At 53.1% G+C, this 15,078-nt stretch overlaps 1 protein-coding gene and 1 long non-coding RNA gene across 3 annotated transcripts in view; one reads left to right on the forward strand and one right to left on the reverse strand.

Moving 5' to 3' along the window:
* ABCC6 (ATP binding cassette subfamily C member 6) overlaps positions 1 to 15,078 on the reverse strand; it is a 47,221-nt gene that overhangs the window by 21,752 nt on the left and 10,391 nt on the right. Inside the window, exons 8-15 of the mRNA XM_045875049.3 lie at positions 10,957 to 11,160; positions 9,317 to 9,494; positions 6,257 to 6,418; positions 4,297 to 4,389; positions 2,619 to 2,822; positions 1,352 to 1,498; positions 614 to 701; positions 159 to 234 (exon numbers count right to left, since the gene is read on the reverse strand). Coding sequence (XP_045731005.1) covers positions 159 to 234; positions 614 to 701; positions 1,352 to 1,498; positions 2,619 to 2,822; positions 4,297 to 4,389; positions 6,257 to 6,418; positions 9,317 to 9,494; positions 10,957 to 11,160 — 1,152 coding nt within the window. The remainder of the gene's footprint in view (positions 1 to 158; positions 235 to 613; positions 702 to 1,351; positions 1,499 to 2,618; positions 2,823 to 4,296; positions 4,390 to 6,256; positions 6,419 to 9,316; positions 9,495 to 10,956; positions 11,161 to 15,078) is intronic.
* Positions 3,330 to 15,076, forward strand: LOC129045825 (uncharacterized). 2 transcript variants are annotated; one of them, XR_010411857.1, is made up of 5 exons: positions 3,330 to 3,707; positions 8,630 to 8,789; positions 9,709 to 9,917; positions 10,800 to 11,208; positions 13,302 to 15,076. It is a non-coding gene; the product is annotated as an uncharacterized LOC129045825 (long non-coding RNA). The 2 variants fall into 2 exon arrangements; XR_010411856.1 differs by having other exon boundaries at positions 9,709 to 11,208.

The raw sequence follows: 15,078 nt of genomic DNA on the forward strand, positions 1-15,078 counted from the left end.
TCCCCCAAACTCTGCCCGGGGCTGGTCCTACCAGTCTCCCTGTCAGCCCCAGGGCAGACTAACCCACCCTCCAGTGCCCAGCTGTTGGAAGCTGCTGGAGCCTCTCGCATCTTCCTCCTGCTGACGGGAGGGGAGTGAGCAGGGAGGCCGTGCCGTACCTGTGCAGGCAGGGTGTGCTCCCCCGGGACCAAGCGAAGGTGCCGTCGTGAACGCTGATGCAGGTCTCCCCAGCAGCTGCGGGGCGGAATGGGGAAACCAATCGTGCTTGGTGAGTCTCATCACACAACGGTGCCCGTAACCTCTCCGATTTCATTTTCTAGCTCGAGGAACACATGGCCATGCTTGTCTCCCTGGCCTTTCTGCACGAGGGCAAGGACCTGGTCCGCCCAGAGGGGCACATAGTAAGTGCTCACGAGTCACTGCTGAATGACCGGGGAGAAAGCAGCATCACCGCCCGTTTCCGTGGTACACGGCTGCCGGCCTCGCCTGCACGGGCCATCCTGGCGCCAGCAGCCCGCCCCAGCTGGGACCCTGGCATTTGGTCGGGGGGCTGCAGGGGCGCTGCCGGTCCCGTCATCCCTCCCGCACGCCTCCTGCCGAACTCTGCACTCACAGCATCTGGAGGGACTTGAGTCCACAGCCCCAGGGTCCACTTCTTCCAGGCAGAGGAAGGCGGCCAGACGGTCAAAGGACACCCGGGCCTGGGGAAACCAAAGCCCCAGGTCACTGATGCCCAAAGAGCAAAAAAAAGAACTCAGGCTTCGGGTGTCTGGTGCCTCAGGATGTGGAAAATCTTCCGGTCTCCCAAGCTCGATGCATTTGCCAGGCATTAGCACAAAGCTTTCTGGGTCACATGAAACAGTGCGCACGGAGGTGGGGACCATGAGGGAGACAATGACCTCCCAGCCCCTCTCTGCCTCATTAGCATAACAGGGACAATCGGGCTGCCATCCTGCAGATGAGACCCAGGAGGAGGATGGCGGCTTTTCCAAGGGAGTCATAGACCATTATCAGAAATGATTCCAAACTTCGTCCACCTAGGGCGGCCGTTTAAATGGGGACGCGTCAGCAAGGCAACTTGCTCTCAAGTCCGTCACGGCTCAGTGTGAGTGGGGACAGCAAGGGGAGAGAATCCACATAAAAATGCTGGGTATAGAAAGCGAACGGGCAGACTGGCACGACACTGGGTCCTCTGCCCCTCCCTGCTTCCCTGCTCTGTCTCCCTGCCTCTTCCTCCCTCCCCTGTCTGGCCTCCTGCTCTGTGGGCAGCGTGGGGCTGCATGGAGTCGGGCCTTCCTGCTACACCCCTGCAAGGCTGCCCCCAGGGGGCCTCCCCGCCCCGCTGCCTCACCTGGACCACGGCGTTGATGGAGAAGGGCAGGAAAACCTGAGCCTTGTTGAGGATGGTGAGGACTGTGAGGGTCACAAAAGCTTTCTCAGCATCCATGGTGTTCTCCTCGGCTGTGAGTGTATGGACAGCAAACAGAACCAGCGCGACCTGGGGCGGGGCACACGGGTGGTGACAATGAGCTGGAATGTTCTCCTCCATCCACCCCTCACCCCAAATTCTGCGAAGCCCCCTGGCCTCGCTCCTAGTTCATGCAGCTGTGTAAGTGTTTCTTAAAGAATATGAGTGTTTTGGTGAAGGGAGATGCATGTGCAGCCCCCGTTCTAGGACCAGCAACTGTTGGTCCCAGGCATCCAGGGACACCATGGCGTTTGATCTTGGTAGGATGTGGAAGGTTCTAGACGTGGGTGGGACTTGGGGTTCTAGAACGCCTTGGAGATGACCCTGGAGTTGCGGGCATCAGTAGCACTCAAGGGGAGGGCCCTGGACAGTGGTGGCATCTGCAGTTCCGGATGTCACTGGGTGATGTCAGTTCTAGGTGTTGGCAGTGTTTCGGTTCTAGGTGTCACTTGGTGATGACACATGGTCCTTTGGTGTGATGGTGACTCAGCGATCCTGCCGGGGAGATCTCACGGTTCTGAGTGTTGATTGTGGCAGCGACATCAGATGCCCGCCCCCGGGGTGGCGGGTTCTAATCCTTCTGGAAATACTGATTAAGGCCCGCCTGCCACCAGCCTTGAATATCTTATGAGGAGTTTGGATTATTTATTTATTCATGCAGCAGTGAGTCACTGCAGATTTGTCGGCAACAGCGTGACTGGAGTCAGAGCCGTGCCTTTAGGAAGGTTGATCGGGCAGCAGTTTGTGAAATGAACTGGAGAACGGGACAGGCCCCATGCCCCCTGTGGGGCCGCTGCACCCGCGTGACAGCCGGTGTCAATGTGGACGTGGGGTTCTCCCTCTGCAGCTTCCCGCCCCTGTGGCCTCGTCCCCGTGCCAGATGCCTGGAACCTTAAACAGGAGAAAGACGGACCTTATTAGGCACTGCCGCCTTCGGGGGCATCGTCTAAGTGGTTGGCTAACTCCGCACAAAGCAAGCATCCCTGACAGAGGGAAGGATCTAGGAGAGGTACATTTTGATGGATGGGGTGGTCTGCAAAGAAAAGCTCCAGGATCTGGCCGGGGGCGGCAGGGGGCTCCGCCTACCTCATCCCCCCCGAGCATTCCCTCCCTTAGTCTATGCTCTACCGAGAGACCAGGGTGACCTCACCAGAAACGTGGACACTTGGAAGGACACCAGAGACACAGAGAAGAGGAGGTTGGAGGTCCTCAAGGCGCCCAGCTCCTGGCCCCGGATGCGCAGGATTCTTTCTAGAAAGGCTCCCTCCCAGCCATGGGACTTGATGGTCTTCATATTCCTGATGATGCAGCTGGTGAGCCGCGCCCGAGAATCCTTCTGCCCCATGTGCTCTTCCTAGGACCAGAGGGAAGAAGAGGGCAGAGGTCAGGGAAATGTCAAGAATTCTCCTGCAAAACCATCACACCCCACCTTCAGCAAATGCGGTTGATTCTTCCTGCACACCAGGACCCAAGCTGTCTGCCTCTCAGCATCGCTGTCCCCACTGTCCTGGCCCAAATCACTGTCATCTTGCCCCTGGACCACAGGGTGCCTCCTCCCCCCTGTCCCCGTGCTTCTGCCGTGGGTGACAGATGATGCACCATCAAAGAGGGAAGCTCCCAAAGACCAGGAAAGGGGTGGAAAAGGCAGAGCCCTGAATCAGCCTGGGTGTGGTGACATCTGGAAGACTTCCTGGAGGAGGGAGTGACGCATGAGCTATGAGGAGGAGGAGGTGCTGAGCACACAAAGAATGGGTGGATGAGGTGGATGGGGAAGATGGAGGGGACAGCATGACCCAGAGGACAGGCAGTGTGGTCCGGGAGGGTGTGGGGTTTGGGGGAGGTGGGCTGGACCGTAGTGGGACTTGGAGGTCAGGCAGAGGAGTTGGGGCTGTGTTTCCCTGTGTCTCACCAAGGAGGTGCATCATCACAGGGGCCGGTGTGGAGAAGGTCTTAGAGGAGGCCAGACAGGAGGCTGGAGCAACAGTGTATGTGAGACCGACCTTCCTCCTCCTGACCTCCCTCCCGCCCTCCCTCCTTCCCTCCTTCTAAGCGCCAGGCGTCATTCTAGGAGCTGAGATTGCATCAGTGCCTATTTCTTCCTGCAACGAAGGTTCCAGTCGCAAGAAAGAGAGACAGCAGCCAGAAGAGCCAGGCACAAAGTGACAAGTGCTATGGAAGCAGACATCACAGGCCAAGTTGATGAGCAGCTGGGTGTGAAGGGGAGGGACACATTGCTACGGTAATCGGGGGCCAGTGAGGGGTGGGGGTGGGGGAGACTGGGACATCTTGCGGGAGGGCAGTCCAGGCAGAGGGAACCAGAGGAGTAAAGGCCCTGAGTGGAGCTTGAGGATCAGGGGGAGGGCAGTGGGGGGGTGGAGTGAGCCGGGGCAGAGGGCCAGGAGGTGAGGCCAGATCCCAGCTGGCCTGCTGGCCACCTCAGCATCTTGGCTTTGACTCTGAAGGAGATGGGAGCCATTGGGGTTCTGAGCTGAGAGGGGTGTGTGAAGAGGCCCGGGAAGGGACGAGGGCAGAAGCAGAGACCCAGGGAGCGTGAGACAGGGGCAACGCTCTGGATGCATCTGCTGATAGGTGGCATGTGAGAAAAAGAGGCATCAAAGCTGGCTCGTGGCCTGAATGCTGGAGGGGTGCATCAAGTACCCGAGATGGGGGTACTGGGTGGAAGGCGAAGGTCTGAGTGACGGGAAGGCTCACGCCACCGTGCCCCCTCCCCTCCTCACCTCCCTGCACCTCGCCAATGCCAGTCCCATGACCTGCAGGCTCCCCTTCCCACTTCCTGCCCAGCGTGGCCCTTCTCCCAAATAGCACACCTGATGCTGTTTCCTCTTCTTGGTGATGAAGAAATTCAGAGGGAGGAGGCTCATGAAGACAGCGATGGCAGTGAGGGCAGAGGGTCCTAGAAGCTGGAGACAGAGCAGGTGGGATGCCACAGGACATGTCCAAGAGTGCAACCCCACGGGATTTGGTCAGACTTGGGTCCTAAGGCAAGGGACGCCAGGAAGCTGATGAGAGCAGTCAATGGACACCTGCTGAGGATGGAGTCCTTCTCTGTCATGGAGGGGAACAATGCACTAGTCGTACTGGAGTTATATTCAAGCAGGTCATGCTTCTAGACAGGACAGTGCAAGGGTGCATGTCTGGCCAGAACGGTGAAGTCGAATCTGCAGAATCAGGGTCTGAGTTCAAATCCTGGCCCTGGCGCTTACTGGTGTGGCCTTGGGCAAGTTATTTACCCTCCCTAAGCTGCAGTGTCCTCATCTGTGAAAGGGAAATCAAGCGTTGCCCATCACATATACTAAGTGCCCATGTCATACAATCAATTATTATCCGAGTCTTCATTTTACCCCTGACAAGGTTGCCAGATTTAGCAGGAAAATAACCCAAAAAACCCACAACATAGGATACCTAGTTCAGTTTGAATTTCAGATGAAACAGCAAATGTCTTCTTAATATAAGTATATCCCATGCTATATTTGGGAAATTACATTTATATTATATTAGATATATAATTTATTTGTATTTATTATATCATAATATATATTTATATTTATATTATAATTATTATACCCCATGCTGTATTTGGGAAATTAGTATAAGTATATCCCATGCTATATTTGGGAATAAAGAAATTATTCAGTTTCTCTGAAATTCGTATTTAACTGGACATCCTGTGTTTTGTCTGGCAGCCCTAACCCCCCACCAGCTTCATGACTTTGGGACAGTTATGTTCCCTCTTGGCTTTTGTTTCTCTATCTGGAAAATGTGGGGGTGGGGGGTAGGGTAAATGATTTCTAAGAGGTTGTGACTGAAATTCCACTCAAGGTCATCTGCATCCAGTTTCTAGAGAAACCCCACCGCTCTTCAAACCATGGCCCTCAGTTTCCCCTCTCAGCCTGTAAGGACTCTATTTCTGTAATCTCCTTAACAACCGAGCAAGCCAGTTTCATTTATGCAACAATCGTGCCACCCAGTGGCCAAGTTTCGGAGAAGTGCCCAGAAGGCAAACACCAGCCCCCAGCCAGGGTTGGGAAAATAATCCAAGGAGGGTGAGGGTAAGGTGAAACTTTCTCTGGCAAAAATAGTATCACTTGGAAAACATGTTACAGTTGCTAACTGTGGCAACTTTGATGTCCATCCTCCCACTTAGCCAGATTTCAGGGTGACCCACTGATGTTAGGGGACCATCTGCTGAAAGGCCCGGGAAGTGATGGGTGTGTCTTCTGCAGATTTGCTGGGGGGGAGGGGGGAGGGTCTGTGCGCTCATATGCTCTGCATTTTCCTGTCTTTCCTTGCCCTCTCTCTTCCTAACTATAACATCTAACATTTATTTATTTATTTATTTGGAGAGAGAGCACATGCTTGAGAGGGGGGAGGGGCAGAAGGAGAGAATCTTCACTGAGGCTCCCTGCTCAGTACGGAGCCCGACGTGGGGCTTGATCTCACGACCCATGAGATCATGACCTGAGCCAAAACCCCGAGTCGGATGCTCAGCCGACTGAGCCAGCCAGGCACCCCTCACATCTAACATTTATGTACTGCAGGTCAGGAACTGTTTGAAGCGATGCTGGGCCCTGGACACAAGGTAGCAAGTCAGAGAGGGTCCTGGCCCCATGCCCCATGGGGTCGGGTCGGGACAGTAGGAGGAGATGCGGTACAGTCACCATGATGTACAGTGAGCAAATACCACTGGATGGAATTGGGGAGTATTCCACGCTCACAGTCAATATGCCACTGATACCCCCGCCTAGGGGTCTCTGAACTATGGCATACCTGCCAGAGATAGACAAAGCAGATGATCATCCAGATGATTGTTATCCAAGGCCCGTTAAGGTAGATGACACTCTCCATCAGTCGCTGTACATCCACGGACACCAGGTTGACCACGTCACCCACTGCACTGACCTTTCTGGAAGCGCTGGAGAGGACCAGGACCTGGGCAGGGTGGGAGGATCGAGACCTAAGTCGGAGGGAAGGACAGGACGAGTTCGGTGGAGTGAGGCAGGGGGACCCACAGCACAGACGGAGCAAGGGCACGGCAGCCTGGCAGGCCTGGGTCAAAGCTGGTCTGCCCTTGCTGGCAGAGGCAGGTCTCTGTGCACTCATCTGTAAAATGGGCCAGTAAACCTCCTAAGCCGCCCTCCTGGGGGCCGTTGTGAGAATTCAGAGAGATGACAAAAACGGAAATGCTCTGAGATCCCTAGAGCATTGGAATGATAAGTCAATAGCATAACACGTCAAACCCTGGGGTTTATGACCATAATGGTGGTCCTTTGCTGAGTGCTCCCTACGTCCCAGGCCCTGTGCTAAGTGAGGATTGTCATCGTTTTCTGGGATGGAGCACATCCCACAGCCAGATGGAGCAGGGACCGCCGCATTTCATTCCATCTGCAATGCCATGGATAAAACGCTCAATTTTTGTATCACTAAGGGGAAAAAAAAATCAGTGCAATTAACTTAAAACACACGAGACACATCTTGATTTCAGAAGGGTTAAATAAGTGAGACGAGAATCAGTGAAATGCAGAATGACTCCATTTTACAGCCAAGGAAACTGAGGCACAGAGAAGTTGACCAACTTGCCCAAAGTCGGAGGGCTTATTAAAGGCTAGGCCAAGCTTGGAATCTGGGATATGACCAAGGCCAGGCACGAGCTAGACAGGGTGGTAGACCAACCCCTGCAGGCATTTCATGTGCCCCTCACACCCCAACCTGGTTCTCTGGCAGCCTCAGATGTGCCCCGGCCCTGGGGTCACAGTGGACCCCAGCCAGCCTGTTGAATGTGAGGTTCTATTTGCAATCCTCTCTGCTGAGTGTGTGAGGGAAGAGGTAAGGGGGTGAAGGAGTGAGCCCGAATGAATGAGTAGAAAATCTCCAAAAAAAAAAAAAAAATCTTCGGGGGCACCTGGGTGGCTCTGTTGGTTAAGCATCTGCCTTCGGCTCAGGTCATGATCCCAGGGTCCTGGGATTGAGCCCTGTGTCGAGCTCCCTGCTCAGTGGGGAGCCTGCTTCTCCCTCTCCCTCTGCCTGCCGCTCCCCCTGCTTGTGTGCTCTCTTTTTCTCTCTTTCTGTCAAATAAATAAATAAAACCTTAAAAAAAAAAATCTTCAAATCTTTATTGAGTACCTGCAATGGACCTCACAATGAACTGAGTACTAAGAATATAGCTGTGAACAACAGAGGCAGGTGGCTTGTTCTCCCAGGAGCAGAGTTTGAGTTGGGAAGGAAAATTAAATAAAGACTTACATAGTTCATTCTTCTTCTTTTTTTTTAAGATTTATTTATTTATTTATTTTATAGAGTGTGCGTGCACATGCTTGCGCATGAGTGGGAGAGAGGCAGAGGGAGAACCAGACTCCCCATTGAGCAGGGAGCGACCCGGGACTTGATCCCAGGACCCTGAGATCATGACCTGAGCCAAAATCAGAGGAGTCGGAAGCTTAACCGACTGAGCCACCAAGGTGCCCCATACCTCATTCTTTAATGACAATTATGAGGAGTGTTAGGAAGAAATGTTTTAAAATATTATTCAGTAATATTATTCAATTATTATTATTATTATTATTACCTATTAGCAAGGTAAACTATGGGCCAGGGCCTTTATGGTGATTTTCACAGGAAGGAAGGGCCAAGCAGGGGAAGCAGGATTGGCTCGTCTGAATAATCTTGGTGGGCTCTGGGACCCAGGAGCTGTCCCTTGTGGTCCAGTACCTGGCCCTGGGGTGAAGAGGGCAGGTGTGTGGTGGCCCGGAATGTTGAGAGCACCATCAAGGGGGCGATTGGGAGTGTGAGTTCTGGATTGTTTGGTTGGCATGTGAAAAGTATGCGCCCAGTGAGTCATTTACTACCTCTAGGCACTGGCTAGCCCTGGGCTGGGCGAGAGACCCTCCAAGGTTGCCAACGCCCCTGATAGCAAAGCATTGGATGTAGAAAATAAGAAGACACGGTTAATGCGGTTAATGTGGAGGCAGCCCAGCAGGAAGAGCCGGGGTCTGACTTCTCCAGAGATGAGCAAGGCTTCCCTAAGCTTGAGCTCGGGTGCCCTTGCTGGGGAGATGCGGGTCTGAAACCCAGCAGGCAGGCCATCTGGGGATCTGCCCCTGCAGCCATCCAGGAGCTGTTCCCTCCACTCTGTTTCTCCCCCAGGGAACAGCACAGGTGCGAGAGGATTCTCATGGGGACTGAGGCGCCCTGACTCCGGTGCTCCAGACCCCGGCAGATCATCTTGTAAGCTTCACTTCCAGGGCTCCCGAGGGGATAAGAGTCACTGCACCAAGAGAAGCCCAAAGCCATGGCTATCCACCAGGTATTTGTACTCCACTGACAGAAGTTTCAGCCCTAATGAGTTTACCAGTAGGTCAGGAGTCATTTTTACCATAAGCAGTGTTGCCTGGTAACACAGCTGACAGCCCACTTCTATCTGGTTTCTGCACAGCCCCAAGATTAGCCCCTTCTCCTCATGGGGGGACGAGGGGAAGGTAGGTACATGAAAAGAAATGGAAAGTGTGTCCAGGTAGTAGGAACTGCAAGTGCAAAGGCCCTGAGGTGGGAGGTTGCCTGGTATGTTTGTGGCTGGAGTAGGTTGAGCAAGAGAAGGTATGTGATGTGAAAGAGTTGGAGAGGTCCCAGGGTCAGATCACTCAAGGTCTTAGGGAAATAACCAAGGAGGTGATAGTGTAGTCACAGAGTGACTACGAATGAGTAAAGTAATGAATGAGTGCATTTTCAGACACAGATGATATGATATGACCCTTCTTGGCTAGAATGTTTATACATAAATTGGGACAAGATTAGGGGGACAGGAAAGACCCACCCCTCACCCCTAAGGCTCACCTTTCTGTACACCAGGCCCGTGATGGCCGTTCGCAGCCTCATCTGCAGCACCTTGACCCTGTACATGAAGTGCTGCTCCACCAGCGATTGCAGGGAGGCAGACAGGAACATCAGCACCGCGAGGAGATACCCCTTCCAGGCTGGGGTCATGGGATTGCCCATAAATTCCAGAAAAAGGCTTTTGAGAGAGGGAGGGTACAAGTGGTGAGAGAAGTCACGCGTGGCTGTCCCCTTTGCCTGAGCCTGGCAAGGTGTGGAGGATCAGACAGCATGGTAGATAGCTTTGCCGAAACGGCTGCAATGGTTTCTCCCACCACCCGCACGCACTCACTTTCTTTTTTTATTTTATTTTATTTTTATTTTTTTAAAGATTTTATTTATTTATTTGACAGAGACAGAGACAGCGAGAGCAGGAACACAAGCAGGGGGAGTGGGAGAGAGAGAAGCAGGCTTCCTGCTGAGCCGGGAGCCCGATGTGGGACTCGATCCCAGGACCCTGGGATCATGACCTGAGCCGAAGGCAGTCGCTCAACCAACTGAGCCACCCAGGTGCCCCGCACGCACTCACTTTCAACCTGACTGCTGTTCCTTCAACCAAGGGGTGAGCGTTTTATCTCCACCTGTCATGGGCTGAATTGTGTCCCCACAAAATACCTGTGCTAAGTCCTAATCCCTGGTACTTTAGAATGCACCTCTATTTGGAGCCCAGGCCTTTCAGGTGGGGATTTAGTTAAAAGAAAGCTGTTAGGGTGGGACCCTAGTCCAATCTAACTGGTGTCGTTTTAAGAGCAAATGTGCACACACAAGGAGATACAGCGGGCATGCATGCACAAAGGAAAAACCGCGTGAGGACACAGCAAACCAAGAGAGAGGCCTCGAATAAAATCAGTCTTGATCTTGGACTTCCAGCCTCCAGAACTCTGAGAGGATAAATATGTGTTGTCTAAGCCGCCCAGCCCGTAATCCTTTGTTATGGTGGCCACAGCAAACAAATACACAATTCCCTGAATCTGGGCTGGTTGTACAACCAGCTTCAGCCCAGAAAACCCAGTGGAGGTGAGATGGTGTGAGCTCCAAGCCTGAGGCGTCAAGAGAAAGTGCAGCTCTTGGTCCAAGGCTTCGAGCCCTGCCAAGGGGCCATGCGAAGAACAGCCGGAGCAGAGCATATGGAGTGTGAAAGAGGATGTGGGGCAGAGCCAAGCTGTCCCAGCTGAGACCATCTGAGACCAGCCAGTCCCCAGCCAGCCGCCCAGCTGACCGCAGGCACATGTGTGAACCCGACTGAGAAACGAAGAACGGCCCAGCGGAGCCCAGCCCAAATTGCTGGCCCACGTTATCATGAGCACGAGACGTGGTTGTAAAACACTTTGGGGCTGTTTTGTTACACAGCAAACACTAACCGATACAGTCAGGTTAGAGTTCACTCATTTTCTCTCCCTGAGGTTTGTCACTTTCTCGTTTATTTTTTTTTTCCCTTCCTCAGTAGCCTTTTCACCCACCCTTCAGGACCCTGAGCTCTGGAGGACTAGGCAGAGGCAGAAGGAGAGCTGATGCCCCCCCCTACCCGCCCCCAGCTCTGGAAGGACACCACTAAGGAGGGGACCACCAGCGTCAGCAAAGCCCCCAAGGCCTGGACCCACCTGAGGAGCTTGGGGACAGAGAACCTGAAGACATCACAGATGATAAGGCTGAAGGTCGCCAGGAGGAAGGTGGAGCGAGACATCTGCCAGATGGCTCTCAGCAGCGGGCCCCTCTGGCTCCCTTCTTGCTTCAGCAAGGGCTGCATCTCTGGGGTCTCTACACCACAGCTTCCTTTCCTTTTAGCTGCTCTCGCCTTGGCACACCTTCAGGGACAGGAGAAATTGGCTCTGGGTCATTGCAACAGACTGAAGGTTTGCATTTCCAGCCCCCCCAAACTCATCTGTGGGAACCTTACCCCCAGTGTTGTGGTATTTGGAGGTGGGGCTTTGGGCAGGTGATTAGGTCACAAGGATGGAGCCCTCATGGATGGGATTAGCGCCCTGATAAAATGGGCCCCAGACAGTGCCTTCCTCCTTCTGCCAAGTGAGGACAGAGCGTGGACAAAGCCATCTAGGAAGCAGGCCCCCACCAGACACCACATCGGTGGTATTTTAAATATTCTTACAGGTGGCAGCTGAGTGTCCAGCAAGACCAGGCATTACAGGGCCGTCTTCCTGGCGAGGGGGACGAGTTGGTGTGGATCCAGCTTTGCTCCCTCACCTGTTCTTCTCTGTCCCCCAGAGGACTCCTTTATGAGACAACTGGGCAGGGGAGGGGCCAGGCAGGTGGGCAGCCCTAAGGCGTTACGGCTGGTGATAGGAATGCACAGGCATCGAGCACCTCCTGTGTGCCAGGCACGCCTTAGTCCTCCGAAGAAGCTGACAGGCACGGTGTTACGCCCATTTCACAGATGAGGAGATGAAGGTTTAGAAGGAACTAGTCCAAGGGCCCACAGCGGGAAAGCTGATCCCAGCCCTGGGCCTCCAGAGCCCAGGCACCTTGCAAGCCATTGATGAAGCTGCCCCTTTTCCCTCCCACAACTGGCTAGCCCGGAGGTGGTTTAGAGCTGGTCTGGAACCAGTTTAGAATCACAGCTGATGTCCGTGGCCCTGGCACTCTTGGTCTGGATGAAACCACAGGTGGAAGCTTGGGGAAGTTTCGGCAGGGTGGGTGGTGGAGAGCCAGCCGGACAGGTCCTCAGCTGCTGAGAGCCCAGGGGCAGACGACTGTCCTCTTTGGGCTTCTGTGTCCTTGTGCATGAAAGGACAGGGCTGGTCCCACTCTCAGCGCTCCTTCCAGCACCCACAACCTCTGGGGTTAGCAGTAATTTCAGTGCCTGTTTACAGAGCTGGGACCTGGGATCAGCCCTTTACCTGCACCAGCTTATCGATTTTTCTTACCCTCCCTGCCTGGTGGCTGTCATGGGCTCCCTGTTGTACCTAGGAGGACATGGAGGCTCTGAGAGTGGGTGGCAACTGCCTGAGGTCACACATCAAGGACCGAGCAGGGATTTGAGCCCAGATCTCAATTCATGGAGCACAGAGCACCTCTTTGACCACGGCCCAGCTTCTTGTTTGGTTTGGCGTCTCTGGAGGGCATGGCCTGCTGCCCACAAACATTTTGGTATTTGAGTCTCAAATGCCAAAAAGATGTCACCTTCTTGTCACCTGGCCACCTCTCCCCATCGGCCCATCGTTTAGTTCATTGCCTTCAAAGCCACGCTTACCCTCTCCAACCCTCATCTTTATGTATTTGTCTTGGGTAGACTTCGCTTGTATTCTCCCCACATTCGGCTCCTGAATGCAGTAGGTGATCAATAAATACTTGCCGAATGACTGGGAAAAAACAGTTGTGTGATGGGTGCCAAGGGCCTAACAGGTGTGCCCAGTGCATAAAGTTGTAAAGACGTGTGGAAGGAAGGAAGGCAACCTGGTCTGGTGGACAGCCAGGAGCCTGAGATTCAAATGCCTGCTCTGTCCCCTCGCCCCTGAGCCTCAGTGTTTCCATCTATAAAATGGGGTGGGCCAGGAGATGACTATGAAGGTCTCTTTCCAGCTGGTTTTTTTCACTCCATTCTGCTCTGGCTGCTCGCCCCAGAATTCTGAATCACTGTGTTCAACCTGCAGGCTCTGTTGCCAGCTCCCTCCTTCCCAGCGGGTCTCACATTCCATCATGGGAGGTCTCTAGATTGGCGTCTGGTCTTTGGTCTCTGGACTGAAGGCCATTTAGTGCAGGGCTTGCACAAGACCACAGGGAGAGGCAGGGGATGTGAGTGAGCGGCCAGGGTCCAAGTTGGGGGAGCAAAAGGGAGGGGTGTGGACTGCGGCAAAGCGAAGAGTGTGTGCCCTGTCCATTGGGGCAGCTGTTACCCAGATCCACTCCCTTGTTGCTATTTAGGGATGTGACTGGGCACTGCCAGTTTCCTTTATTTTTTCGTTTTTTAAAAGATTTTTATTTATTTTAGAGAGCGAGTGCAAGCGGAGGAGGGGCAGAGGGAGAGGAGAGAGAGAATCTCAAGCAGACTCCCCGCTGAGCACAGAGCCCAATGTGGAGCTCAATCTCACGACCCTGAGATTATGACCTGAGCCAAAATCAAGATTCAGATGCTTAACTGACTGCGCCATCCAGGCATCCCCTGCCAGCCTACTTTAAAAGAGACCAGAATTCCAGATTTTTACATGAAGTCTCCAGTGTTTTAAATGTTGGCACCTTAAAAAAAAAAAAAGTCCCAAATAACAACAACAGTAAACACCACGTGGACCAAACATACCTCTGTGACCCTCATCTGGTCAGCAAGTGGCTTGTTCCTGACTTCTCAGGATGACATCCTCTCCCTTCCCCCCAGAATTGCAAAATACTTTGGAAATAAAACCAAAGTTCTCTTCATGTGTAATCAGTCAGCTCCGAAAATAACTGAGCTGGATCTCGGTCTGGCCATGCCTTCCTCCTTTCTTTCTGTCAGTTGCTACGGATTCTTAAACTGTTGTGAAGAATGTTTGTGTCCCAAGTTCTCGTGCCCCAAGGGGAGGTGACAGCTGGGAGAGAGTGGGCAGGACCTTGAGGGTCCTTCTGAATGAATTCTGCCACTTAAAAATCTTGTATGAGTGGAGGGGCAGGACAGCAAGATAGGCCTGGAGAATGAGTTGCTGTTTTGATTTGCTCATATCATTTACCCCTTTTGCGGAATCACACCCTACTGTGGCTCTGAAGGGACCGCCAAGTATGGGGGCCTGACCCTGGCTATGGTACTGGTCCCTGATTGGCACATGACTGGAGCCAGCCAATCAGAGGCCTTCCCTAGCATTTTCTATATGGATGCTAGGAGAGACACTCATTTTGCAGGAGTTGCTACACTGGCAGGATATGAGATAGGCCGCAGCACAGACATCAGCTGAGCTGAGAGATGGAGAGAAAGAATTTGAACATTATGCAAGTCCCTGGATCCAGCCACACCTGAAGCTAGACTACCTTCTCAATTATGTGAGCCAATAGACATTTCTCTCTCCCTTTTTCTAATTTGTAGGATTCAGCTATCTACAACAACTGCCCCAAATCCTAGAGTATACAGGAGAACCCTGTAACTCTTCCCATAGAGCTAAGTCACTTTTGTCTGTCCCCTGAAACACCAAGGTCATGTGATTTGTCCAAGGCCATCAACTACGCAATGGCAAGACTGCATTTAACCCACGTTTAATGAATCCTATGTTGACCGCTCTTTTCGGTAGGTCAGAGGTTCCCAGACTGGGTTTCTCAGAGTCAGAGGGGACCACAGAAGTTTCCAGAGATGCCACAGAGGGCAGGAGTGAGGCAGAGTGGACAGGACTAGAAAGAGCTTGAAATCCTCTGGATAACGGATACTCGGTCTGGCCATGCCTTCCTCCTTTAGTGAGGTATTCACTAAATTCGTTTCCAAAATCCACATGAGCTATGAGCCAGGGCCTAATGGCATGCCCACTGAACAGATGAGAAAACCGAGGACCAGGAAACCAATCCCTCAGGTTAAGTAATAAGTAGCTGCATGCATGTTATGGACCACCACCCAACCCTCCACTCCCCTACTCCCCGCCTGCCCCCATTTCCTGCCTGCCATCCCCCCATTCAAGCTTCCTTCTGGGGGCCCCGAGGAGCACCCACTGTGTCCTTTGAGAGCCTGCAAAGCTCTCTGGAAGGAAACGTCCCTTGACCCTAGTTAGTTATTGCTTAGTGGGATCGGCTGTCAGGTAGGGGCCTATGGCACTGGA

Source organism: Mirounga angustirostris, unplaced genomic scaffold (genome assembly GCF_029215605.1).
Source record: "Mirounga angustirostris isolate CCGP_5_RB_7025 unplaced genomic scaffold, mMirAng1.0.hap1 SCAF_5, whole genome shotgun sequence".
In the NCBI taxonomy this organism is placed as follows: domain Eukaryota; kingdom Metazoa; phylum Chordata; class Mammalia; order Carnivora; family Phocidae; genus Mirounga; species Mirounga angustirostris.